The sequence below is a fragment of the Stigmatopora nigra genome, chromosome 7 (assembly GCF_051989575.1).
Source record: "Stigmatopora nigra isolate UIUO_SnigA chromosome 7, RoL_Snig_1.1, whole genome shotgun sequence".
NCBI lineage: Eukaryota > Metazoa > Chordata > Actinopteri > Syngnathiformes > Syngnathidae > Stigmatopora > Stigmatopora nigra.
This window is the reverse complement of record NC_135514.1, coordinates 3,635,709-3,662,183: the sequence shown is the minus strand read 5'-3', so window position 1 is coordinate 3,662,183 and position 26,475 is coordinate 3,635,709. Positions and strand designations below refer to the sequence as shown.

Genomic DNA, 26,475 nt, shown 5'->3' with positions numbered 1-26,475 from the left:
CTGAAAATGTTGGCGTTTTACAGAGGTTTACAATAGTCCTTCAAAAGATTGTTAAGACTACTAACTGCAAAATACCACTATAGCACACAATTGTTTCTCGTGTATTCTTTTAATAAAACAATAACATCTAATAATGGGCAACAGGCGCACGAAGGACACATTAAATCGGTGGCCAGCCAATCGCAGGGCACAAGGAGACGAACAACCATTAACGTGCACCCTCATGCCTAGGGGTAATTTTGTGTGTTCAACCAGCCTACCCTGCATGTTTTTGGGATGTGGGAGGGAACCAGAGTACCCCGAGAAACCCTACTCAAGCTCAGAGAGAACTTGCAAACTTTTCAGAATGGGGATTGACCTGGGATCGAACTCTAAACCCTCAGACCTGCGAGGGCGACATAATAACCACTCGGCCCCCAGGCCAACTTATATCTCATTTCACACTTTTATCGGTTAGTATTTTGTAAAATTCCATTTAATTTATGGCCATGTATAGAACATTAGAAAATGTGTAATATGTGTAGTCCAAAATGGTACTGTAGTTGCCTCATGTTTCAGACATTGTCCTCTTTATTATTCATCAAACTAGACACCACAATTAAACTAACAAATATTAGTTCACTGGAAAACTGAAGAGGTGTAATAGCCTCTATCCATTCTATCATGATGAAACTAGGACTAACGGAGTGCACACTCTTCCACTAAAAGACACTTAGGGGCAACCAAATTGTTTCCTGATGACGTGAAGGACATGGATATGTACGGGTGTGCGCGGGATTGAGGGTGTGTATGCGTGTGCATGTGATGGTATGTCCTCATTGATGGCTAGGATGTCCGCCTTAGTGTAATTACGAGCAAAATAAAATGGTTACATCAGTGTGAGAGTGTGAAAACTGGTGGGTAGAGTTGAGGTCACCGGTTTAATTACACTTCACAAAGACTGATTTAGGTCCTGCAGAGGTGGTTTGGGGCTGCAGAGGGATGGAGGACAGCAGAGCAAAGTAGGGACAGGAGAGACACTAACAAAAGCTCTGAGAGAAGAGGACATTCATTCATTGAGTTAAAGAAAGGAAGTTTAGATTTTAATTAGATGCCCATAGTTGGTTAGGATATGCTCCAGGACCTTCTGCGAACCTTGTGAGGATAAGTGGGTCAGAAATTGAATCAATGAATGAATAAATTGAACATTGTTATGTGAGGTACTCATCCAGTTTAATATACATTTCATTATTTATTTGCTCTCAATTTGCGTCCCAAATGCTTTTCGTTTAAAAGAAAGTCGGAGGTAAATAGAAATTAATCAGACGTTGGAGACAGTGTTTTCATCGTAGTACGTTAATTGATAACAGGTGGCCCGGCGGACGAGTGGTTTGCGTGCCCGCTGCACAGAACTACGGTCGTAGGTTCAAATCCACTGACCGAGTGTCCCCAAAAGTTGATTGATGTCTGCGGACCTTAAACAACTTCCTGTCCGAGGGATTCAATGATAAGTAATGTAATGTTTCTAATTGCATAGTTTTATTACTTTTCTCACAATATTACTTAAATCTTCTAATATTTAGAAAAAAAATGTTGTGCTCACACAGACTTTACGTCAGCAAATGTTAATGCCCTAGAAACCAAACAACTTCCGTTTCATGTGAGAGAATAATAAGCAACAAAATGACTGTTTCACAATTTGAATCTTGTAATAGTATAATCGATAATTTAACATTCACCATATTCAGATTTTAACCTTGAAATAGTTCAATTTTAATCTTGTTATATTCATATTATTTTTTCTCTCAGAATTTTACATTGTTAGACTGTATGTTGCAATTTTGCACGGCATATCTGCCCACTGCATGGCAATGTGCCGTAGTACAATGGTTGGCAAACACTGCTTTAATCTATGTCCATACCAGGAAATTACAAAATATGCACAGTCATGCTGATGAATGCAGAAAAGTTGCCAGATATAAGAGTATATTCAATTGTGGGGAAAAATGTTTTAATTTTAATTTAATTTTTATCATTATTTTTTTATCCGCATAAAATGGTGCTGGAACACATCCTTCCACAGCTGTGAAAGGTTCTGGGATATGTTTTCTCTACAGGGTTTGTGACTATAATACAGATTATCTGTAAAGGAATCTGAGAGGTGAGAATTTCCTTTAGATTTGAGGGACATATCTCTGAAAGGAGCGAATGAGGAAGGAGACCTTGCACTAAATGAGGGATCCAGAGCAACTGCAGGGATTTCAGGATGGTGGAGATATGATCATGCTTCCGCACCCTCATTAAGATCTTGGTGGTGCTGTTTAAATATACTGCAGTCTCTGAACGGTCTTGTCAGGAATCCCGAAGAAGAGTGCAATGCAGTAATCCGAAGGAGACAAAGGTGTGACAAGCTTCTTTGATTCTGTCAGAGTGAGGGTTGGATAGTGTTAACACCAACATCGGTGACAGTTATTCGAAAGTGGATTTTTCAGAGGGATGGTGGAATAAGACTGCATGAGCATATTCAAATGGTTTTGGTTTTTGAACTGTTTTCCTAAAGGAAATTTAGCTCTATCCACACCTTAACCTCATCTAGACAATTTGCAAACCAATAATGGCCTTAGTTTTTGTCTACAAGCCTATGTAATCTTCAGAGCTCACCCACTGTATAGTATTTAAATGTATGCCACTTCTTAATAATTGCAATCAAGAGGGAGTGCTGGTGGACTATCTGCCCACCTCTTATGTGTGCCTGTGAGAAAAAAGATGATTGTTTTCATGTAGCTCCTTGTGCTTCAGCACAGTGGTAACCTGTATCTGCTTTTGGATACATTTAAACATCAGTGGATGGACTACTTATTTGCAGAGCATTTCAGTCCTAAATCAATGCTGTTTGTATGTTTGTATAGTGGTGGTGCTGGTGCGGGGTGGGCTTAGTTAATTGTGACAAGTGAAACAAATTGATAGAAAACATGATGGGCACTAATTTTTTCATGCATGTACACACTGTTAAAAGCACAGTGGTTTGATGAGTCCAACACACAATACAATGAACATTACAACGTTTTCACCTGTAGAAAGAGCACTTCGACAATATTCCCTCTATACTTTAAATTAGTAGTTTGTAATTAATTAATCATTGAACATTCTTCTGTAAAATAACCCATAAAAAAATTGTATTGGTTTATATGTAACGCAATATTGTCTTTTCTATTTTAAATGACAAATAGTCAAAGTCATAAAAATGAATGACTGACTTTGGGTCAGTGTATTATTCCTGATTATAGAACAGAACACCCAGCCAGCCCCCCAAAAAACAACCACCCCTCCTTCCCAACTCATCTTTGCTCTAAAGAAGTTAAATATTGTATTTTCCAGACCAAGCAAATATAATCTTATCGTGGTCATCAGCCATTGTTTTTGTTACTGTTTGACAGTTTGCCCAACGCCAGACCTGTAAGTTCTCACTTTTGACTCATGTAACAAGCCAGAATTGAGTTGTTTTCATTCAATTCAACCCAACTGTCTAAAGCAGCTGTCAAATTATATTAAACATTTAGAAACCAGTATTATCAGTCTACTGCATATCCAGCCAGTCATAATGATCCATCATAAACTATATTTTCCGGATGACATCACACGTGCAGGGGTTATTTTAGAAAAAATGAATTAGCCATTTCAGATTTATTCAATATGAACATTCTTGATCATGTAGTACACATTAAAGATAGAGTTTGGACTTTGTTTTCCTGTTTTTGAAATGAGGAAATGAAGTGTACACATTGTTATTATTTGTGTGCAAGTGTGTGGGTGAGTGAGAGAGCATGAGAGAAGAGAGCGGTAGAGGGTGAGAGAGAGAGAAGCTTGGGGTGGAAGGGTAGGAGGAATGCTGCTATGTGTGTGTGTGTGTGTGTGTGGGGTGGAGGGGGTGCTTTACAGACTAGAACACCCAGGGGTTAACGAGTAGTGTGAGAAAAACAGGCATAATATAGTAGTTTGAGACAGATGGGGGGGGGGGGGGGGTCTTCCATATACAGTACACATTCAGAAAACATATAGATATATAGTACAAGTAGGAGCAGAAGATGGCCAGTAAAGCAACTGTACTGTATTCTAATCATTAGATTTAATGGAAATGAATTATTAATCAATTGAACATTACACAATTTGTTTTTCTTTTTTTGTGGACGCTCCATGTATCAATTGTGTATTGTTGACAAAATGACCTTATATTGAGAATCCATTCCTTTCCCATGAGGCCCGTTTAGTAATCCCAATAGCATGGAGCAGTCACCACAATGTAAAATGACAGTATTGACCTAAACACCTGCCACTTCCTGCACAAACATACATATGGACCCAGTGGACTTTATCTAATGGCCCTTCTCACACAAATAGGGGTGGGTGTTGAGAAGAGACAGGCAGAGCAAGCCCCCATTGTCCTGATCAGGGTACTGTGTGGGGGTTTACTGATAGAACTGGGGATACTATGGGAATTGGGGAGACCAACAATGCTACAAAACCCCCCACTGCTCTTCCTGCCTATGAGCATGGACTGCTGTAACAGTCTGAGGAAAGAAGCTGATTAAATTGCTCTAAATCACAAGTAATATAGCATCATACGCACAAACTTAGTACTGGAACATCCATATCCAATTAATAAATACATGACTTTGCGAATATTTTAACAGCACATTTAAATTTAAAGTTGTAATACTTACAAAGCAACAGGTGGAATTATACTGGCATTCCATTAGAAATACCTACGGTATTTTTTTGTAATCTAGACCCTGGTATGTAATTAAGTAAACAAAAAGTCAGAATATTTTGCAACTGTAAAATTGCAAACACAATAACAAGACTGTAAAATGACTATTTACCTGAATGTGTAAATTAATAATGAACATTCATTTCTTTGTAAAGTTTATTCATTTACAATATAGACTCACAGATGGAAAGCAAACAATCCTCCAACCTTAAACCACCATCATGTAAATCTCCTCGCCATCCTACATGTAACTTCCAATGTATTTCATAACATCCATGCAGTGACATGAATACAAGTCCTACATTTTACCAGAGTAAAGAAAGACTTTACTTTCAGCCATAAATAACTTCCCATGACCTTTTTTCTTTCTTCCTTCTTTTTTTTTTGCATTCCACAGCTGACCTGGAAACTGTCCATCTTCTGTGTGTACATTTTAGATGGACTGCTGGTGTGTGTGTGTGTGTGTGTGTGTGTGTGTGTGTGTGTGTGTGTGTGTGTAAGTGGGGGTGTGCATTTGTATGTGCTTGCATAAATCCAGCTTAGCTCTACCCATCTTGCTCTTCATAACAGAAGACCTACTTGTCCAGTAGTTTAGAGCTGGGCTGGGGCGGGGTTTGAGGTGCAATTTGTCCATAATGGATTATTGATTGGGTTGAGAATACACTCTGTGCATGTGTGTTTGTGTGTCACTGCGTTTTAGGCACAGCACCACGTTCTTTGTCCCACTCTGAGCAGCTAGTGTCTCCACTTCATGAGCCACTATGTGGAGGCTAACAAGATTTTTTTTCTCCCTTTTGCAAAGCCCCCAGTGTATGGAAAAGCAGTGTGTATGAGCATGTGAGCAACCCTCTGTACAAACTTTCAATGCTGGCTTTAGGGAACACTGTTAAAAACTCAGTGTGCTTATAGGCTTCCAAAAGATGTGTGGGTACATTTAAAAGCCCCTCTGTTTTGCTCCTTCATTTCACAGTTGCACTGCTTGTGTGCATAGTGTGTGTTTGTCAGAATTAAAACAGAAGGTTCACTCTTGATTCTCCGTGGCTTCAAAAAACAAGTCTTGTCATTGCTGCAGAACGTGTTGGTCAACTTCAATAATATTCAGCTCCAGTTTTAGAATAGAAGGTAAAAAGCATGGAGTACTTGTGTACTTAAGAACCATGTCATGTGAGTGGAGGCAGGTTTGTGAGGCCAGTATAGGGAGGGAATATGGTGGCGCTGCTGATCTTGCTGATGTGATCACGGAACCTCCTACTCCTCCCTCTTCCCCCACAATGATTGTGTAAAGTGTCAACTCAGCTGTTGTAGCTTCAGAGGTACCAAACCCTGCGCAAACCATTGCAGAATCAGGCAGATGGTTACAGAGAATAAATGCTTTTAAAGGGGATGGATACAGCCTCATGTAATTTCAGTGGCTGCAAAGTTCACTTGTACGATTTTTGAGATCTGACTTGTATTGTAGTTTGAAAATAAAGCATGTATGTTCACAGTCAGCACGGCTCCCTCATTGATGAGTGGTTTGGGTTAGAATCTTTGCCCTCTTGTGTGGAGTTTGGATGTCTGCCAAAAAGCTGTGACAATTAACTGATCAATGAATTGATTAGAAATTAAAATTTGTCCAAAACCTTTTTTTTACTGACCCTCTTATTATCAAATATTTTCTTCTATTTTTTAGGAAAAAAAATATATATATTGCCATTTTTATCTGTTAATCTTTTCTTATTATTCAATTAATTAAATAATAACTTAAAAGGAAAACAAGTAACTTTTTTATTTACATTAAAAAGTAAAAGGAGAAAACAGTAAACATGTCTGTTTATTCGTTATTTTTCTAAATGTTACATTTTAAATTATATATTTTTGGATTAAAAAATCTAAATATTGTTTGTTTTTTAGATTAAAACATGCTTATTTGAACTTTTTTTTCTTCAAAAGGGGAGACAATCTTTTTTCATTTAAAAAAGGTAGCAGTTATCAATGATCAACATTTTTGCTTCTGTTATGATTCATCAAAATGGGTCCTTCTGGAACCATTAATTTTATCAATAGTACCACATATTGAAACAACTCGTTATCCAATCCAATTGCACTTCTGTCCTTCCCTAGTATGCGAAAGTATTCCAATTGTACGTGAACCTAGTCAATCGGGCAAATGTGTCCATGCGACAAGTCATAGACAATGAATGAGCAGGCATACACTGATCTTTGTTGAATATAAATTTTTGCGATACTTCCAACTTGTTTTTAACCTCTACTCTCCCCTTTCTTTTTTTCATTCCCAGGTAGATGATGGTGATGCCTGCTGATAATGTGTTAAATATGAAGCTATGGAAATGATGCCAATGAAATGAAGAAAGGAAGTGTGGTCCAATAATTATATCCAACCAAGACTTTTTGAGATGCTTCCGGCAGACAGAAAGAACTAAAAATCCCCTTTTTTCCAAAATAGTCAATGACCTTTTTTATATATTAATGATGCGTTCATTTTAAGATAAACACCATGTCTTATGGTACTGATAGCTCATAGTAACTCAGTTAGATTAACTGAAATTTCTGACAGGGATTGATGAAGATGGTCAGATGGCATTGTTTCCCGTAACTGGGCAGTGTTAAGTGAGTTGCTGTGATAGTAGGTAGCTTCATCTCTGGAGGACTACAGGCAGATGGGATTTTGATTAACTAACAAAGGCCTACTTGACATCTCTAAATGTGTGACGACAGATAGCACTAGATTGATTTGATTTTTTGCTAGAAAGAGGCCAAGTAAATAGGGGAGATCAAATCCCCTGATGAATCCTAGTGTGGGGGAGATGGATGCCCAGACGAGAAGTCAGAGGGAAAAGTTGACACCCATCAAGGCCAAACATCATCTTGAGGGTGAGGATGACAAAGTACCTGAGTCTTTCGACTGCAACGTTTGTGGCCGCAGCTTCCCTTTTCTGAGCTCTCTGTCACAGCATATGAGACGCCATACTGGTGCACGCCCTTATAAATGCCCCTACTGTGACCACAGGGCCTCTCAGAAGGGTAACCTCAAAGTTCACATACGCAGTCACAAACTAGGCACACTTTCTAGCCACCATTCCAATGAGGATGAAGAAGGTGGTGCAGAGGAAGAAGAATTAAGTGTGTCGGAGGGACTTGATGGTGGCACAAGTCCAACCAAGAGCAGCTCAGCTTGTAATCGGATGATTGGTGGGGATCATGCAGATGATAGTCGCAGGAAAGTGCCTGTAAGGAACTTGAAAAGAGAGAAACCCCAAAGTGAACACCGGCCTTTCTGCTGCCGCCTTTGTGGCTATGAGGCACAGCGGGAGGATCAGCTCCTCAGTCATATTGAGAAGGTCCACATCACTGTAGACACAGGTGAGCAGACAAGTGTCAAGCAAGAAGCTGTAACTGAACCGGTTGAACCACCTCAGTGTGATGGGACCTTTCCCTGTGAAACCTGTGGACAAGTGTTTACGCAAGCCTGGTTCTTAAAGTCACATATGAAGAAACATGCGGGAATCCTGGACCACTGCTGTCGTATATGTGGCCGACGCTTCCGTGAAGCATGGTTTCTTAAATCTCACATGAAAACACACAACACCAGATCACGGTCTCGTGCAAAATCCGATTCTACTGAGCATCCTGCCACGATCAATGATGTTGCACAGGATCCTGAACTGATTGGCTCTGTAGTGTCTGTCTACCAAATGTGTTCTAAGTGTGGGAACCTATTTCATAGCAAAGAGAGCCTTAGAGATCATGACAAAATCCACAATGCTAGTTATGGAAAGAAATCTCAGAAACAATCACAACCCAGGAATGATGATGATTCTCCGGCTACAAAAAGACGTTTGCTCGACTATTTAGGTCTTCAGACAGTTGAGGCAAGGGCTAAGGAAGAAGAAAGTGATGAGATATTAGGACAAAGAATCCCAGAGCTTGATCCAGTCTGCAGCTACCAAGCATGGCATTTAGCAACAAAAGGAAAGGTTGTAGAACCCGTAGAAAACAACAAGGTATTCAGTGAAGGAGGAAGCATTGGCGAAGAAGACGTTCCGATTGCCGCGGAAGATTTTGAGAAAGAGAATAATACTTGCAACCTTCAAGGTCAAGAAAAACGCAGTGCAGGTCGTCGCAGCAGCTCCAGTTTAGGAAATCAACCTTCATCTGGAGATCAGACACCAGAGAGTCTCAGTGATTCTGAATACCGACCATCATCTCGCCAGGAACGGAAACGACCATCCCAGTCTCAGGGTCCCTCTAAATCCTTCGAATGTTTTGAATGTGGTAAAGTTTTCCGGAGTCGTCACCAGATGATTGTCCACCAGCGAGGGCATAGAAAGGATGGGGGAAGGACATCAGTGGGCGACAAGGAAAAAAGCGCAAATAAAGACCAGTGGAGCTCCACCAGTGACCCAGAATCAGGCTCCCCAAACCGACCGTTTACCCCAGGGTATGGAGATTCTCCGCCAGCTTCTACTTTCAGAGACCAGGCATCTGAGATGGGCACTGCTAACTCAGGAGAGATTCCAGGTTAGTTACTACTCATTTTGCCAAAATGCAAATGTTTTACATTTAATGTATATAAACTTTATTATGATAAAGGGAATTGTTTCTTTCCATTTTGATTTTAGTTCTTTTAGATTTAAGTGGTAGCCTTAAACATTCTTACTTAAATCGCGACACTTTTATATTGTGGGCATTGTCTGTGAAGCTGTCTAAGAATCAAATCATCTGTTCTGAGAGATAGAGGGAAGGATAGTAGGATCGATGGGTTGGTTACTAGAAATTGCATCCTAAGGGCAAAAACTACACACATAACAACAAGCTCTTCCAATATTTCCATTTATTCAGACATTATAATGAAGATTATTTTTCACCCTCCACACACTTCATGTTACAAGGAGTAGTACACCTGCAGGGGATCAGCTATGGAGGAAACTGTTGTCTATCAATTCAGAACAGCATTTATGAAGTCAGACTTCTGGTATACTTGACCGAGGGCCCGGCCACAACATTCAAGGCTTCAAACTCGTCTCCATAAAAATTCAGAGCAGAACAGGGTCCAGTTTTTTTGCAGTTGTTTTTAGGTGTGTTATGCTTAGTTTGACCATTGTTGCCTATATACGTGACAGGGTAAACAGCCCTTTTTTCTTACAAGATACTGACTAATTGAATTTTTGGCTTCATTAGAGTGCACTGCAATGAAATGGCTGTAATCTAATTCAATTTACCCACTTACTCTCATGACTCAACAACAGTAAATGTGTTTATAAAATGGGCCTGAGCTACTTAATCCCTGGCTCTATTGTTTGTGTCTAATAAAAACGGGGGAACAGATGCCGCCATGTGGCCGAAAAACAACAGTATACAAAGTATTGTCGTTAATGCATTTGTGTTAGATACTGCACTATAAAAAAAAAAACATAATTGCTGCAAATGATCTTTACAGTTAAATTGTATGGTTGGCAGTTAAAAAATGTTTATGATAACTCATTTAATTTTATTGGCATGGGAATCATGGAAAATATTGTTACATGGTTTTTGTCACATTAGTATTCAGTAAAGCATACAGTGGCTTCTGTGAAGGGGAGAACAGTTCTTATGCAATTTTGTCATTATCATTATGTCCTTGCAAGGGCAGACACTTGAAAATATCTGGATAAAATGTGACAAAGAAAAGATTTCAGTGTATGCTACGTACATTATTTGTGGGGTAAACTTATTAAAGTTTTGGGCACATCAGAGCTTATAGCTGGATGTATTTATTATGAAGAGGTATTAATGTTAGCAGTGGTTGTTCGTCCTCTTCCCTGCTCACAGTGCAGTACTGATCAAAAATAGAAGAAACATTTCTTGAGGCATGGTTAGGCTGTGAGCTATTTCAGGTCTTCCTGTCCCAGGAAACCCCCCCAACCCTCCTATGTGAGAGTAAAAATTTTATTCGGCCGTTTCTTTTTTATCTCAAGACTTGTCCTTGTGCATTGTTTTACATGATGACCACAGATTTTCTAATCCCTAATTAACTTCATGAATTGAGCCATTACAACCAACTACTGGAGTTGTGGTCTTCTTGCATATAATTAAAATATTTCAATATATATAAGGTGAAATAGCTATTTCAGCACTCTATTGTTGTAAAAATTACATCTTATCTAAATGTTTAGTCTTTTTCAGTCATTAAGCAAGGACTATAGTCTAAATATACTAATTGCATGCACACAGGATTGTAGGAATACATGCCGTATTCTTTATGAAAGGTTTAAATATTTTAATAACCTTGTTTAAATATACAAGAGGGAAACATGCATCTTTTCAGGATATTGTTTACTATCATTGCGCATCATATAAATCCAGTCCATATAAAGCGTTTTTTTCTTAACAGTCCTTAATTTTTATGGTTATTCATGGTATATTTAGTTGGCTTTTTATAGACCAATTAGTGGTGTAAAATTGTGTTTATTATTACTATAACATATGCAACCTCTTATTGGCATAATCATACTTAACAATTGTAATATTTATTTCAACCTATATGTACGTGCAAACATTTGGTGTTACCGCCATCAAGTGGAAAATCATTGAAACTGCAAAAAGCAAGTAGAGAATATTGTATTTACTCCCAGTCACCAGGAAACTGCCTCCTTTTGGACCTTTTTAAAGCCAGATGCTTGCGTCATCTACATTTTAATTTTCTCTGTGGAAAACATCTGTACACTATTCATTTCATATTTTTTCCATTTTCATTTTCTAACGAGAAAATTGTGAGTATACCTATCCAGAGGACATGAGTAATTTATTGGCAATGGTACAGTTATATTTTGCTGTCTATACATTTTGTGTCATATTCATGTTTAACCTTAGATTTGTATTGATTTGTTCCAGATGAGAAGCCTTACATCTGCAGCCTGTGTGACTTTGACACCACTGAATCCCATACCTACCTGGCTCATGTCCGTGTCCATCATCCGGCTGCCTCTGAAGACAGAACCAGCCCCATTCCTAGAGTTACCTCCAATGGATATCCCAAGTTGAAGAAATCCCTTCTGCAGGGTCTGGAAAATTCCCCACCCCATCCTCCTCATCTTCCAATAGGCTGTTCTTCTCTTGAGCCTGTTTTCACCCCTGTGGATTTATGCGTGAGAGCTGATGGTCACAGGGGTCAAGACCCCCTAACCCTCGACAAGAATATCCTTCCAAATCATAAATGTTCCTTCTGCTCCCATTCTACACTCTATCCTGAGGTTTTGTGGATGCACCAGACTGTTGCTCACCGCATGACCAGTAGTAGCTCCAATCTGGTGCCTAAATGGGCTCTAAAAAACAACACCAAAGGGCTAAAAGACTTGTCCTCTAGGAGACGTACTGGCCCCCCACCAGTCTTGGAGGGTAAAGAATGCCCACCGCTGCCGATACCTTTCCGTGCCCAACGTACACGGCCTCCATCCCAGTCTAACAACGTACTTAAAAAAATCAAAAACAGTTGCCTTTCAGCTACACCATCACCACCATCCTCTCAATCTTCATCTATGTTGCCCAGATCCTCTAAATCCATTTCAAGATCACATGCTGCAAGCGTCCCTCAGAGTCAGCCACCACGCGCCAGAGCCAAAGTCGATATCGCCACATGGAGGAGCTCGCTGTCATCCTCCAGCCCTAAGGATAAGAGCGTCAATGCACTCTCCCGCTCCCCGGCTCCAAGCCTCAACTCTGCTACAGCAAACAAGAGGCCAGAATGTTACATGATGCCTCAGGAGGGACTCGGCTTCATGCTTTCTAACAAGTATAGCACCCAATCTGAGTACCAGCGAGCTAGAGGCTCTGCTCATCAACCGCTCAACAACTCCCATGCCCAGCGACAGTCTAATGCTACGAGGCCTAGTGGTGTCATCCACAGCTCCTTGGCGGGGCACTATGGAGCGACACAGGCATATGGAGGCATTCCCCAGACCTCTTCTTCTACATCATCATCATCCCTCGCATCAGATTCTCATGGGAATGTGAAGCACGAGAAAACAGCAGAGATCCCTGAAATGCCAAACAACATCCTCAATTTCCTAAAAAACTACAGCCCACATGATCTGGCTGCGCTGTATCACCGCTGGGGTGCCACCAATTCAGTTTTGGATCCTACTGGTAAGGAAGTATATTGTTGCTTTTGTTTATTCAAATCAAAGTGACAAAAAAAGTCAAATCGCATGCATCCAATACAACACGCACAGCAAATATAAGAATCTTCAACTATTGCACAGCAAATATAAGAATCTTCAACTATTGCACAGCAAATATAAGAATCTTCAACTATTGCACAGCAAATATAAGAATCTTCAACTATTTTTCAATGAGTGGCCACTTGCGTAATTTGGTTTATTTAGATTTGACATTATTTCTATGAGGGCTGATCCTAGCGCCTACCTTCTCATCATTAGTATCTCAATATACACTAACCAGCTATGAAAGTATGAACACCAGACAAATGAGATCATATAGTGAGAGGGTTGCTAAATATTTAATCTAACATCTAGACTTTAACCGCAACTAATATATCAATGGAGAGCATTAACTAGTTATTTTCCACAATATTGTGTGTTAAAATACTGCAAACAAAAGCGTACTTACATGTTTAAGAGGTTTGCTGCAAGTTTGTATGTGGGGCAGCATCTATTCTGTGTTTTTCATTCCAAAAATAAATGTGTGCGTCTGTATTTGTCTTTTGGTATTTTCGTATTTATCTTCAAAAGATGTGAGGGAACCTCTGGTGCGCGCAGGTCTGTGAGGCATGCCTCGTGTCCAGCTCCACTCTCCCAGAAAGCTGTCATAAACAGTTTAGGTCACGGCTCTGCCTGATGAGACTCACACAGATGCGAATGGGGAGGCAAAACAGGGCGAGAGGAAACCTAAGAGGAAAAGAGAGAGCAATGAGACAGAATAATTACCCCAGCAGCTGCTTTGGAAATGGTCATTACCGAACATCAACATTTTTTCCGTTTTTTCAGTTATGTCTCTCAGGTCAAGTGGGGCTGTGAGGAGCTAGGGGTCAAATAAAACAGCCCTAGAGCAGACGCATGACATCACTGTCACCCGTCCAGGCGCATATCGTCACTATCCGCCTTAGCCCTTTGAGTCACATGCTATAAAGTGACCTTTTTTGAGCAGCAAAGTCTTTCTCCTTTTTCCTATGTAATGTGTGTGTGTGTACCCGCGTGTGTGTGTGCTTGAATGGCCCGTGTTTTCCATCCAGTTCTGTCTTGTCTTTCATTAGTGCATCAGTGAGAAGGGCTGGCACCGCAGAGTAGAAGTAAAGTAACCAGAGGCAGGCCAGTAGTCGGGGTGCCAGAGACAGTCTCTGTCACCCCTCTTCCCATGCCTTGATTTTCCTTGTCTTGCATCCTTCCGCTTTCTACATGCAAATGTTTGCAAATGTGCATGACAAATGGATATAGAGCAGGTTTTCTCCAGCTCTCTCTCTCTCTTTGTGGCTTCGTACGACTGCAACAGCATACTTCCCAAAAGTAGAATTTCAGTTACATAAACATGATCTAGTTACGTGACATGGATTCAGCATTGATAGCGTGACACTTCATCTCCTGCCGTGTCCCTGTAGCTTATCCTTTCTTAACATTATTTACATGCACACTGGTGACATGAGCAATAAATAATGATTCTGATTGGGCGGATAGGTCATCATCTAGTTTTAAGGCGCGAGGATTTTAAATAAATGGGATATATCTCCTTTCCATTTAATAATAACGGTGGCAGTACAAGGCAGGTCATGTCGGCAAATATATCATCTCTATCTCCCCACAAGTCTACTCATGTTCAGAATTGATGGTTTGGGAAGCAATTGATATTCAACAAGTGACAGTTGTTATCCCCCATGTTTTATGTATATATGTTTCATTGTGTTTGACTGAGTGTGTATTGGTGGTCAGTACTCACCTCGGCCTATATCTTTGCTGTCCTCAACCAGGGCAACGACGCACATTGCACAATATATATACAACTCTTTAAACATATACACATGGAGGCACACACACCTGACATGTGACACACGGGCAGCGGAGCGGGCACATCACAGCCGGGGCGTTTTAATTGCCTGTAATTTATGCGGTGTGTGTGTCTGGCTGTCAGCCTGTGAGATGATGCTGTGTGACAGTAGCACTCCAGCCCCTGGAGCTAGCCGCTCATAATGACACATTAGACATACTAATGATGCCTGCACTTGTCCACTACTCATGCCGCCTACCTCCACTGCTGCTGCCATGCTTCTGTGCGAATGTGCCCGGGCTTAGTGTGTGCACACTACTGACCTCTATGACTTTATTTAGCCTCAAACAAAACAAATGGACTAATGATGATGCCCATGTGTTTTCTTCGCATAAAGAATCATTGGTGAAATCATAGTTTTCAAATACGTAATAGCAAAGCATGAGTTCTATTGTCCTCAAATGTGATGTGATAGTATAGGTTAAAGTTGTTCCTGGGCTAGTTCAAACTTATTGGTAGATGTAGCTATGATGTTTGGGTCTTCTAATTTTCTTTTTATTTTCAAGACAACTCCCAAGATAATGTAGTGCAGTTTTAGTACGGATGGATATCAATAAACGTTATTCGTTTAAAGCACCAGTGTCAAAGTGGTGACCCGGGGGCCAAATCTGGCCCGCCGCATCATTTTGTGCGGCCCGAGAAAGTAAATCATGAGTGCCGACTTTGTTTTAGAATCAAATTAAAATGAAGAGTATAGATTTATATTAAATTTCCCGAGTTTCCACCTTTTAAATCAATAATTTTTTTTAATCCATTTTTTTCTGTTTTTAGTTCAAAAACCATTTTGTAAAATCTAAAAAAATATTTAAAAAAGCTAAAATAAATATTGTTTTAGATCTATAAAAAAAATGGAATAATCAGGGCATTTGATCTCGTTCTTTTAATCCATTTATAAAAAATAGATATAATTATTATATCTGGCCCACATTAAACCGAGTTGACGTTAATGCGGCCCGCAAACCAACCCGAGTCTGACACCCTTGGTTTAAAGTCTCATGACATGAAAAATTGAGTACCATTATTCTCTTGGGGGGTATAAAAATAAATTATTGGTATAAAACTTTTGATTTTTCCTAGCAACACAAAAGTTTGTGTTTGTCACCAGGTGTCCTGAGTTCTCTCATGCGACAGGGACAGCATTGCTGCCACGAGTGTGGGAAGAGTTTTGGTCAGCCCAGTCACCTGCGCACTCATATGAGGTCTCATACAGGTAAATAGTTTGTTATACTTCTACCATTCTCATTAGCTTACAATGATTCACTTTCGTTACATTGGGTTTACATATTAACATAACACCCCTCACCCAAATGCTGAATTGTAACTGCGTAACTGCTTTTGCAAGGACAAATCGCTTGTGCTCAAGATATGGCTGAAACACTTTTGGGCAGTCTTTTGAACTTTTGTAAAACTACACTTCATCATACATGTTGCCTAATATAAGATGTGACATAATATTCATCTTAAATGTCAATTACATAGTATAATATGCTAATCGTTAGACACGGGCACGGATTATTGAGGTTTATAATATACATGTAGTTGGGAAGGAAACAATAGCAACTTACACATGAAGCAAGACGACGACCAAATAAAGTTTAGTCATCCTGTAAGAAACGGCCAATATTCTTCTCAAGTTCATGAAATAATTCTCCAACTTCTAATCATTCATTTTGTAGCACATTTTCAGTCATTTGCATGACACCTGCAAACACACACACACACTCAACATTCTCAGCTATTAATCCATTTAGATACACTTACTGTATGTGAGTTATAGAGAATATATGCATGGAGGCATTCACACTCTAAACAATATTTCATTGTCGGACATTCCTGCATGTACCCAAATAAATCAAAACAGATCTTTTTGTTCAGCTGAGTGTGACAGCCAGTCTGTGAGTTTCTTCCTCGCCCTGGGCTGGGCAGCTGCCGCTATTTTTTAAACTGAAACATGTTTTCTCTGGATACTGACCTGTGACAAATTGTATACATTATTAATCGCACGTCAATTAGAGAGACGCATTTGTGCATTTAAATGAAGCAAACCATTATTTATTCACACCAGTCTCATGAGGCCATTTACAAGTGCTACATTGCCATTTATTAAACAGCATAGCAAAAGCTATATCCACACGTACATGTTTTCCCACCTTTGTAATGTTATGTTCTTAACTTTGTAGTTGAAAAAAATATCTTGTCCACTTGTGTCAAAGAATTTTTAATGACAAACCTTTTTCCAAATTCGAAGGCTGTCAAGTTTATGCAAAGCAACAGGTGACACCATAAGCAAAAACGGAGAGGTCTTGTTTTTTTTTTGGGGGGAAATATAAGCTTAAAGCAATCCGGAATCATTTAAATCTAGAATATACAGCCAACATAAAAATAATGAATATGTTTCGTAGTTTTTATTAGGCCTACATAGTTAAACCTTTCCTAGAAGCCTATAACATAACATTTGTGAATGTGAAAAGCCACACAACAGAATTGAGACAATTATTTACATAATTAATTAGTCAATTTTACAATTCCCCATATTCTGAGAATGAAGTAACAGCTCTTTCGCGACTAGAATTGTAAAATGCCATTTTTTGTTGATAAAGCAATTTTCAATAAGTTACATTCTTTTCAAATACATATTCGTGTGGATATTGCTTTTCTATTATTCCCCCACTTTCTATACTTTGTTTCCGTTCTTTTCTTCACCATTCATCTTTCACCCCATGAACCTCCTTTCCACCATCATTTTCTTGTCTCCCAATAGCATCAATTTCTAAAATCCCTCTCTCTTTTGACATCTAAATCTTCCTCCACTCCTGCTGGATTCCTACACTTACATTCTTCCCTCCCTCTGCCTCCCACCTAACTTGTCTCTGGCTCCTCTACTCCCTCTCCTGTCACGTCCATCATGTGAGCGTGCAGTGATCACAGCAGACAGTGAGATAAGTAGCTTCTTTATAGAGAGTGTGAATGATATGTGGCATCGCCAGTGATTCTAAGTGACAGAGGCCAAATGGTAAGTGATGCAAAGCGCAGCTTCCCCTAAGCATTATTGTACTGCACCCCCTCTTCACCTTCTCCACCACCACCACCACCACACTTAGACACACAGCACATTAACAGACTCACGCCCAAACGCAGGCTCCATAAACACCAGCCAAGACTGTAATTAATGTTGTCAGCGACGATTGTCCTCAGCACGGACGTACGCACAAAGAAAAGAGAAAAGGCCATCCACCTCGAGGCCTCTATTAACATGTGTCGTATTAAATCACTGACTTGGCTTCACCAAGTTCCATCACCATCATCATCACCATCATCAGTGCCATTACCGTTACTGCTAGGGCGCCTCTCCATGAGCATGGGCATGGGTGGCGTATGCCGCACTGCGTTGTGTGGCTGGCGGCACAAGGAGAAAACCAAATGCTTACGTGGGTCTTGATAGATAGAGCTTTTAACCGGATGCCTCCCTTCCCATTCCTCCTCCCCCACCCTCGTCCCCCTTTTCACCCCACAGCTGGGTTTGATTTTAATGGACTCCACAGAAGTACTGACGCTCACAGCACCGCTTCTGAAGCTCCCAAACAAGTATGTGGCACAATGGCTAATCACACGGCTCCACCACTGCTTTTGCATGTATCGTCCGTCTGTGTATCGCATCTATCCGCATGTTGTGTAATATTGTCAACTTCTATCTCCAGTCCTGTTCCCCTGTGTTTGTTTACTTATTTGATGTGCTACCTGCTGTGCACCTGGCATCCTTACAAAACATATGAGTCTTGAAGATTAATTTTCAAGGAAATTGTACATTTGCACAACTGTCATCAAATGGAGCAAATGCTGTATAGTAATTCCCAATATTTGCAGACCAAATTTAGAATTAAGTGTTTTTAATGGATTAATGATAATATGTCATTAAATGTCAAGGACATAAGAGAGTGGCAAAAGGCCTAAGGATGTTGCATCGAGAAATATTAATTAGGTTGACACACACAGAAAAAAACTTTGAACAAATCAATAGAAATCAAGAATGATGGAGGAAAAATATATTATTCATAGTAATTGAAACCTTAAAACATGGTTTCATCCAGGACGAATGCATTCGTGAAAACCTTCATTTGAGATTCCTAATTGATGCGGAAACATCTCAGCAGGTCTACTTTCATTTCATTCGGAATTCACCATATTTGCTCGTTTCTGCTAATATGGACTGTGCAGAATTTCTCTTTTTTTTTTTTACGTTTCACTACATATTTAAAATTCCAATCGCTTGCATTTTGAAACATTCCTTTTTGTAAGCTAAAGCACAATCCAATCTTTTTAAATCAAATGTATCGTCCTTAAATGTGGCAAGGATAGTAGTTTTTTCATACATTGTGCAAGTTATTGATTCTTTTTTTTTGCAAGACTGCATGAAATTATATTTATATTCTACCAAATAAGCAGCATACCTTGCAGAAAATGTATATAAAAAAAACATAACATATCTTTTGTACCACTATGGCAGATCATGAAAAAATATAGTAAATCTGTCTGCTAGCATAGGCTCCAGCACCTCCCACAACCCGCGTGAGGATAAGCGGTAGAGAAAATGAGTGAAAACAATCAATTAAGTTTTCATGTTCATTCAGGGTAAAGTTTATACTTGATGTTACTTCTATGGACATAGTTTCCCCAAAATATTAAAATAATTAATAAAATTGTTCATTGATCTGTTAAATACAGCGAGATTGAGCCATGGTCAAAAAAAGTTGATACAGTTATATATAGAGAAGCTACTTGAGTTGCCAGCTCCACAAGTTTGTAAATAAGCAGGTTAACCTTTACTGTCAACGGTAGTCCAAAGTAGCAACAATAAATGATTTTTTTCCCTTTTTTAAAGAGTTTTACCAGCGCAGTACTGCCTGTCAGTCACAGAGACAACAATTGAGGCCGAGAGCAAAACAGAAGTAAATCTGCTTGCCTTTGACATTCACTTGTACACGCTGCACCCTCACATTTATTAATCATACACGTCACACATACACACACAGCGCCCATGACTGAGATTTACCGCACACAATATGAGTGATGGGCAAAGGCGTCTGGCGGAGGGGTCCAATTAGATGCAGTGTTGACGCTGCTTTACGGTGACGATAACCTTTAGTATAATGTAATGCAGTGGTCCCGTCAGCCATGTTTTCTTACAGGACGATGTCGTCCAGGTTCTTGCTTTCCTCTCACGTCTAACCGTTACCTTCTTTCCAGCTGTTTTATTATTTTCTTTTATGATTAATTATACCTATTTTGTTGTTATCGCTCTCTTCCTTAAATACTCCTTTTCCTTCCTTCTGTTGCGCTTCTGATGATGTATGATAACTCTTATATTTTCCTATATCTTCTTATGGGAAAATACTGGGGGAGGGGTACAGAGAGTCATTAGTTTTCCTGCTGTGATATTCCTCCATTTATCAAAATGATAATTAGGTGCAATTAAATGGCAATCTCATTTGTTTTGTTCAGGTGGTAGTTGCATATTTTTTTTATTGTTCTTTCTATTTTTTGCTGAGATATGATGTCTGTCCCATTGTAGGTCAGTCTAATTAGACGGCATTGCGGGTGTGTGTTTGTGTGCGTACACCTTTGTTGATGGAGTGAAATACACAGAGATAAAATTAGGACATTTCAGAAAATGATTGTGATGGCTTGCCTCTTAAGAAGGATTTCTCTGGCATTTTCTAATGAATACAATTTTTTTCCATATATAAGGCGCATAGATTATAAAACTCAGTAGCAGTAGTGGTGTAGTTGTGCATTATAGTGCGGAAAATACAGTAGTGACATCTCTAAATGGACTTATTTATTAGTGTAAGTTAAACTATCAGTATAGTTGTCTCAAATCTTTGGGATAGCCTTTAAAATATCAGTTTCAGCCTCCTGTGGTCCTTTTTGTTGTTGGCCCTTCCACACATTTCTATTTTTTTTTCGGAGAATACAACGGTTTTCTCGCACACAATATGCATGCTCTGTAAAATTAAGACAAATGTCCATTAGGGATGTCAAACTTATTTTGGTTTGCAGACCACATTCACAAGCAAGTCCATCTCAACTGGGCCATACCAGTATATTTTTATCAAATGAGTTGTACACAGTAATCAACATTTTCCCACACATTTTGCAAATAAAAAATTTCACACAACATAAATCCAAGATTCACATACTCACAGACACACAGACTTCCAATTTCAAAAGTACTCAGTCAAAACTCTCCCAATTTTATGGTGCTTGTCTCAAAATAAAATAGCATATGTATGAATGAACTAAACTGCCAGACCTTCAGTTCCGTCTCACGGGCCTTACGTTGGACAGTCTGTACTAGACGAATGGAAGTGTGAATGCTCGTTTTTATGTGCTGTTCAAATAACTGGCGAGTAGCCCAGGTTGTACCCTGCCTCTGGCCATGTCAGTTGAGCTATGTTGCAGCCCACCAGTGATCCATACGAAAAAGATGGCTGTATTGGGTCAAATCTTAGAAAAAGTCGGCCTAATTCTGTATTTTATTACATTTTTGGTTGTTGTAAATTCAATTGCCAGGTGTGCCAATATTTAAATCCATATTGGATTCACGGTCTCCCTTTTTTCCTTTTAAATGTGGCTATGTGTGCTTTTTCTTTCCCATTCTATTTCCACTTGCTCATTTGTGGTGATGGTTGATGTCATGCCATGAAATCCCTTGTTGTCACCACATGATCTCATGAAATGTTGTTGTGTTGTTGTTGTTCAGGAGAGAGGCCTTTCTGCTGCCAGCTCTGCCCATACAGAGCATCTCAGAAAGGGAACCTGAAGACACATGTCCAGAGTGTCCACCACATGCCTTTTGACAACAGCCAATACCCAGACTCGAGGAATTTATTGCTGAACTTGGAGGAGCAAGGACAGTTTAGACCGCCACCCACCTCGCAAAATCATCAATAGGTTCTCTCTTGGACACTTGAAGTTCAATCCAGGCTAATCATAGACTCAACATCAACTAAAAAACGGCATCATCACAGATTTTTCGATTTTATTGGGGGAAAATTTAAAATATTTCTTTCAATTATCCCACAACCTTTAATAGGGCTTTTCTATATATATTCTTGTCGTTTGAGGGAGGGATTTTTAATGTATTAACACAAATGGCTTCTCTAAATTCACAAATCTTTTTATGCTCGACTGCTGGAAATAGTTTTAAAATAATAATCTTGTTTTGAATGATGCCATCTGAAATGGATTTTTTTTTTTTCAATATCACTTATATGGCATCCTACTTCCGTGCCCAACATTTTCCCCGTTTCCTACAGCTTTATTATAGTTGAGACATTCTTTTCATAAATCTATTGTCTACAATCTGCTGCAATCATATTTTCTCCTTAATTAGCCCTCTCATGATTTCCATGATAATAAACCAATTATCAAATTTAATGACATTCTTTTCAAATGTTTGAGCAGACAAAATACGGATCTAAATCGGAGTAGCAAAGCAGATTCAAAATGACTCAAGTGATTATTTGATTATCAACATAGTGGCCGATAAATGTTAGCTGCATTGTATAACTGATTAATTGACCAATCATCAAAGTCATTAAGACTTCCACTACTGGGCTAAAAGCCATTAAAATGTCTTGTATGTGTCAGCATGTGCAAATGTGGTAAAGTCACTTGGCTCCACTCTTTAGTGAAATCTTAAGAGTGACCACTATGAGGGGGATGATTAGAGGCAGGGAGGCGAGATTAGTGAGAAAGAGAGAGTGTGCTCTAATGCTCATTAAAAAGAGTTGCTTTTTAATAGCCATTATAAATGAGTGTACCGTTTTTATGGCCATACAATTATTGTCAATTGAAGGGGAAGGGGCTGAGTGCCAGCAGTTTCCATCTATATAACTCCTTTATATTACTGAGCCTTTCTAACACTGACACTTTGACTTTGATTTACAATGGAAACTTGCAGTGGGAGCGATGTGAAGACTCATATCGAAATCACACAAAGTAAAAGCCAGCTGGTGCACTTTTAGAGGTAAATGTGGCTCTGCTAATGTAAGCCTGTGTGATGGCTTTGGTTGAGAAATAGAAGGTTGTGGGGGTTGTCAGTCTTTTTATAAATAATGTTTATTTTCACTTAAAATGTGCTGCAAGCTTCTGACACCAAAACACTGATAAAAAAAATTGCCCAAGTGAGTCTTGTTGCCACAATCTATGACTCACATGTTTATACTGATATATAAATATGTTATTTTACTGATATATAATCACTGCAATATACAAGCAACTTAATGATGCACTGTTCTGGGTTGATCAACTGCCTTGTGGTAATCACCATTTGCACTGCATATATTATTATTAGCACTGGAAAATACTGATCACAGATTCAGTCGTCATTTTATTACTGAAAAAGACTCAAACGAATCATCTGAATAGAATGTTGAAGGATTTTTGAGCTGTTGATTGACTAACCAGAAAATCTTTCATAGACTCCTTCATGGTTCTTTGTCTTATATGATAGACATCTATTCTAACAGCAATGCGACCAAATACTATTTGGGAAAGAGTGATGCAGAACCCACCTGAATTATAAAGTAGTGATGGTCCTAACTCAGACGTGGTTGCATGTCTTTGTACATTGTTTTTTAATCTACTGAAAAGGATGATTGATAACCGCTCTCTACCGCCGCCATCATCCATGTGTTGTGCCTACCTTCTCTGCAATGGCATGTTAATCTGAAAGAGGCGAGTCTTTACATAGAAGGATATTTTGTATCTTCTTGGGTTTGTCTGTTTAGCAACTCTCAAGGTGAGGAAGCCATGCCTTGTTTTATTGGATATATAAGAAAATCACTTGTCAGGGAATATAAGTGTTGGGTACAGACCGTTTTCAGAATAGATTATTCTAAAAAGTTAACAAAACGAGTATGTGACACTTCCATCTATTTTAAAACCTCTGTAGTTTTTACAAAAACAAACAATGGATGTAATACCAGCGGGTTGTTGAGATATGCATACTATGTTGTGTACTTTAAAATGTCTAACGATACACAAAACTATCGAAGGTTTTGGGTAGTTAAAATACTTGAAAATGGATATTCTAGCCTTGTAGCGTAGAATCGTACTAATAATAACCGTATTGTACAAAATTCCCTTTAAAATTAACTCCTCAGTTAGAAATTTTTACTCCTAAGTGTGACTTAGCAAAAGTGTGAAGCTGGAGTGACTGTAAAATAAACTGTTTATCTGTAACTCATTCTTACCAAACTATATATACAGCAGTAGAAACCAAATGGCATTATTAGTTCACTTAGACTAGAATGATGCTTTAAATTTTCACTCTGTTCAATTCTAGCCAATTAAGGTTACTTTAAGAATGTTACTATAGCAGTTACAGCTGATATGTTTGTAATTTTTCTTTTGTTTAGGATTTTTTTGCATAGCTTTTAATGACATAGATGTTTTTATTGCAAAGGCCGTGTGTCACACATTTTTCTTTATTTTTCCTCATGGAAGATTTGACAAGTCGAGGTGCAGGAGTGTTTATTTTTTAATGAAGATCTAAGAGCTTGTTTTGAGACTTTCTCTGCTAAATTGTAGGAGTTTCGTCATTAGCTGGCCTCCCGCAGGGATTGTATTTTGTTTATTTGTTTTGGGGTTTATCACATTTTAAGTTGTTTCTTTTTTTTTGTCTTTGAGCTTTTCATTGATATTGAACCTCATGATTAATGTACCTAACAAGACCTTATTATTCCAAGTGTTTTGGTTGAAATCTGTATTTATTATCACTTCAAAAAGGACAGAAAGACAGAGGCAGGACAGTTGTGTTTGGTTATTTTGATTTTATAGGTCATTATTTCATTTGGTTGTTGTTTTGTTGCTCTTAGGTTATTTCTTTTTTAGTTTTCTTTTGTCATTTTCAAGCCAGCTAGCCGATGTGAAAGCTCTACCTCGTCTGAGCCATTCTCAGTTCTGTTACACTTTTGTAAATTGCAAAACATGTAATGTCATGTCCAAAATAAAGACACAAAAAATGCAACTTTTGCCACGTGTCATCTGGTTGTTTATAACGGATTCTTCTTAGCCATTGTGATGGAATACATCTACATTGAGATAAAACAAGCTTCAGATTTAGTTTTTTTTTTTTTTCCCTAATCATCTTTCTAGTGTCAACCAAACTTTGACTCAATGGTGACATTAGCACTCACTGTCAGTAGTTGAGTGCACATTATCAAACACGCCAGCGTATTTCAAGGAAAGTTAGAATCCTCAGTTAAAAGCATAAAGTTTAAACCAGTTAACAGTCAAGTTTGTTATGAAGACTTTGGTAGGCTCCTTCACATTTTGGAGTGTCTTTTATACATCTACTACTACTCTAACTTACTGTTCGATGAATACCCAGTCTTTCAACCCTGAAAAATAAGACATTCAATTCAGAAACAAAAAACATTCAGTGCAATATGTATAATAATGTACACAAGGAAATGTTAACTGGTAGATAAAATGGGGGAAAAATAAAGTTAGTCCTAAAGGCAGCAGGCTATGTCTGGTGACTGTGCTCAAACTATGCACAGTTCATGAGCCAAATGTCTATCAACTTTACAGCCATTTGTTACAATGTAAAAAAAAGGATGAGCTGAAAAATCATGTTCTCTGTCAGAAGCATCTCTTTAATCCACATTTTCACCTCTGAGACTGTCCTTGGTCATATTTTAACCAGTAACGCAAGGATTATGGGCATAGTGTGCAGCCTAATTGCATGATACAGTGGTGGATAAACCCAGGCAGAGGCTGCCTCTTGTAAATTCAGGTGACCCTTGTTGGAATTATTGCTGAGTGTGGCAAACTAGAGTCGGTCACTGCTGAACACTGCATGAAAAAAAAAAATCTCAACCCAGTGTTTCCTTACAGCCATAGAGACAAGACTGAATGATTTTCAACTGTCCGATTTTTACAACTCAAATTTAAATTTGAGAGGACATTAATTATAATTTACTGATCTGATCAAAACATTCACATATTACCATTTACCCTTGAGTCAACCTTCAAAAGGGAATATATGAGGTTCTGATTGAATGTGATGGAAAGACGCGAGGCCAAAACTGTACTGCAAGCTGTTCTCTTTCGCAGCATTTGACACATGATGGATGTGAACATTGATGACTCGTGGACTGTTGGCACCTTGATGTTCAAGAGTGGCAGTGTGCTTGAAGGGGACCTGCCATCCAGCAGCTACAAGAAACCCATAGCCTTCAACTTTGAAGGACCAGATCGGGATTTGTTGCTACTTTGCCAGTCCGTTTCATGTACACTGTCAATGTGCACCATTTGTCTGTCAGCCTGAGTGATGGCGGAGTGACAGGTTCCCTCTGAGAACATGGTACATAACGTTAATGCCAGGCAGGCCCGTAGGCTGAGCAAAGACTGCAGCTGCCCGTCACTCTTTCCTTCCTCATCAGTCAGTGTGACAGCAGTGAGTTGCCTGAAACCTGTTCGGTGACATCTCCTTTATTTGTCACACAGCATGGTGAAATAGTGATTGAGTGACATGAAAAATATGCCCAATGTCGCTCTGATATGAATGGGACAAGTAGATGTGTTGGAGAAAACAATTCTTTCCAATGTTCAATTTATTTAATAATGGATATGCCACAAAGATACATCTGAATGACATTTTTCACCAATTGATTTAATAATGG

At 39.0% G+C, this 26,475-nt stretch overlaps 1 protein-coding gene across 3 annotated transcripts in view; it reads left to right on the top strand.

Annotated features, from left to right (window-relative positions):
- znf516 (zinc finger protein 516) overlaps positions 1-24,820 on the top strand; it is a 34,763-nt gene extending 9,943 nt beyond the window's left edge. Inside the window, exons 2-6 of one of the 3 annotated variants that reach the window (XM_077720589.1) lie at positions 7,027-9,268; positions 11,621-12,871; positions 15,888-15,992; positions 18,297-18,367; positions 21,543-24,820. In XM_077720589.1, the coding sequence (XP_077576715.1) occupies positions 7,534-9,268; positions 11,621-12,871; positions 15,888-15,992; positions 18,297-18,367; positions 21,543-21,602 (3,222 nt within the window). In that variant the 5' untranslated portion in view covers positions 7,027-7,533 and the 3' untranslated portion in view covers positions 21,603-24,820. The remainder of the gene's footprint in view (positions 1-7,026; positions 9,269-11,620; positions 12,872-15,887; positions 15,993-18,296; positions 18,368-21,542) is intronic. The other 2 variants (XM_077720588.1, XM_077720590.1) reach the window with 2 other exon arrangements.
- The last annotated feature ends 1,655 nt before the right edge of the window (positions 24,821-26,475 follow it).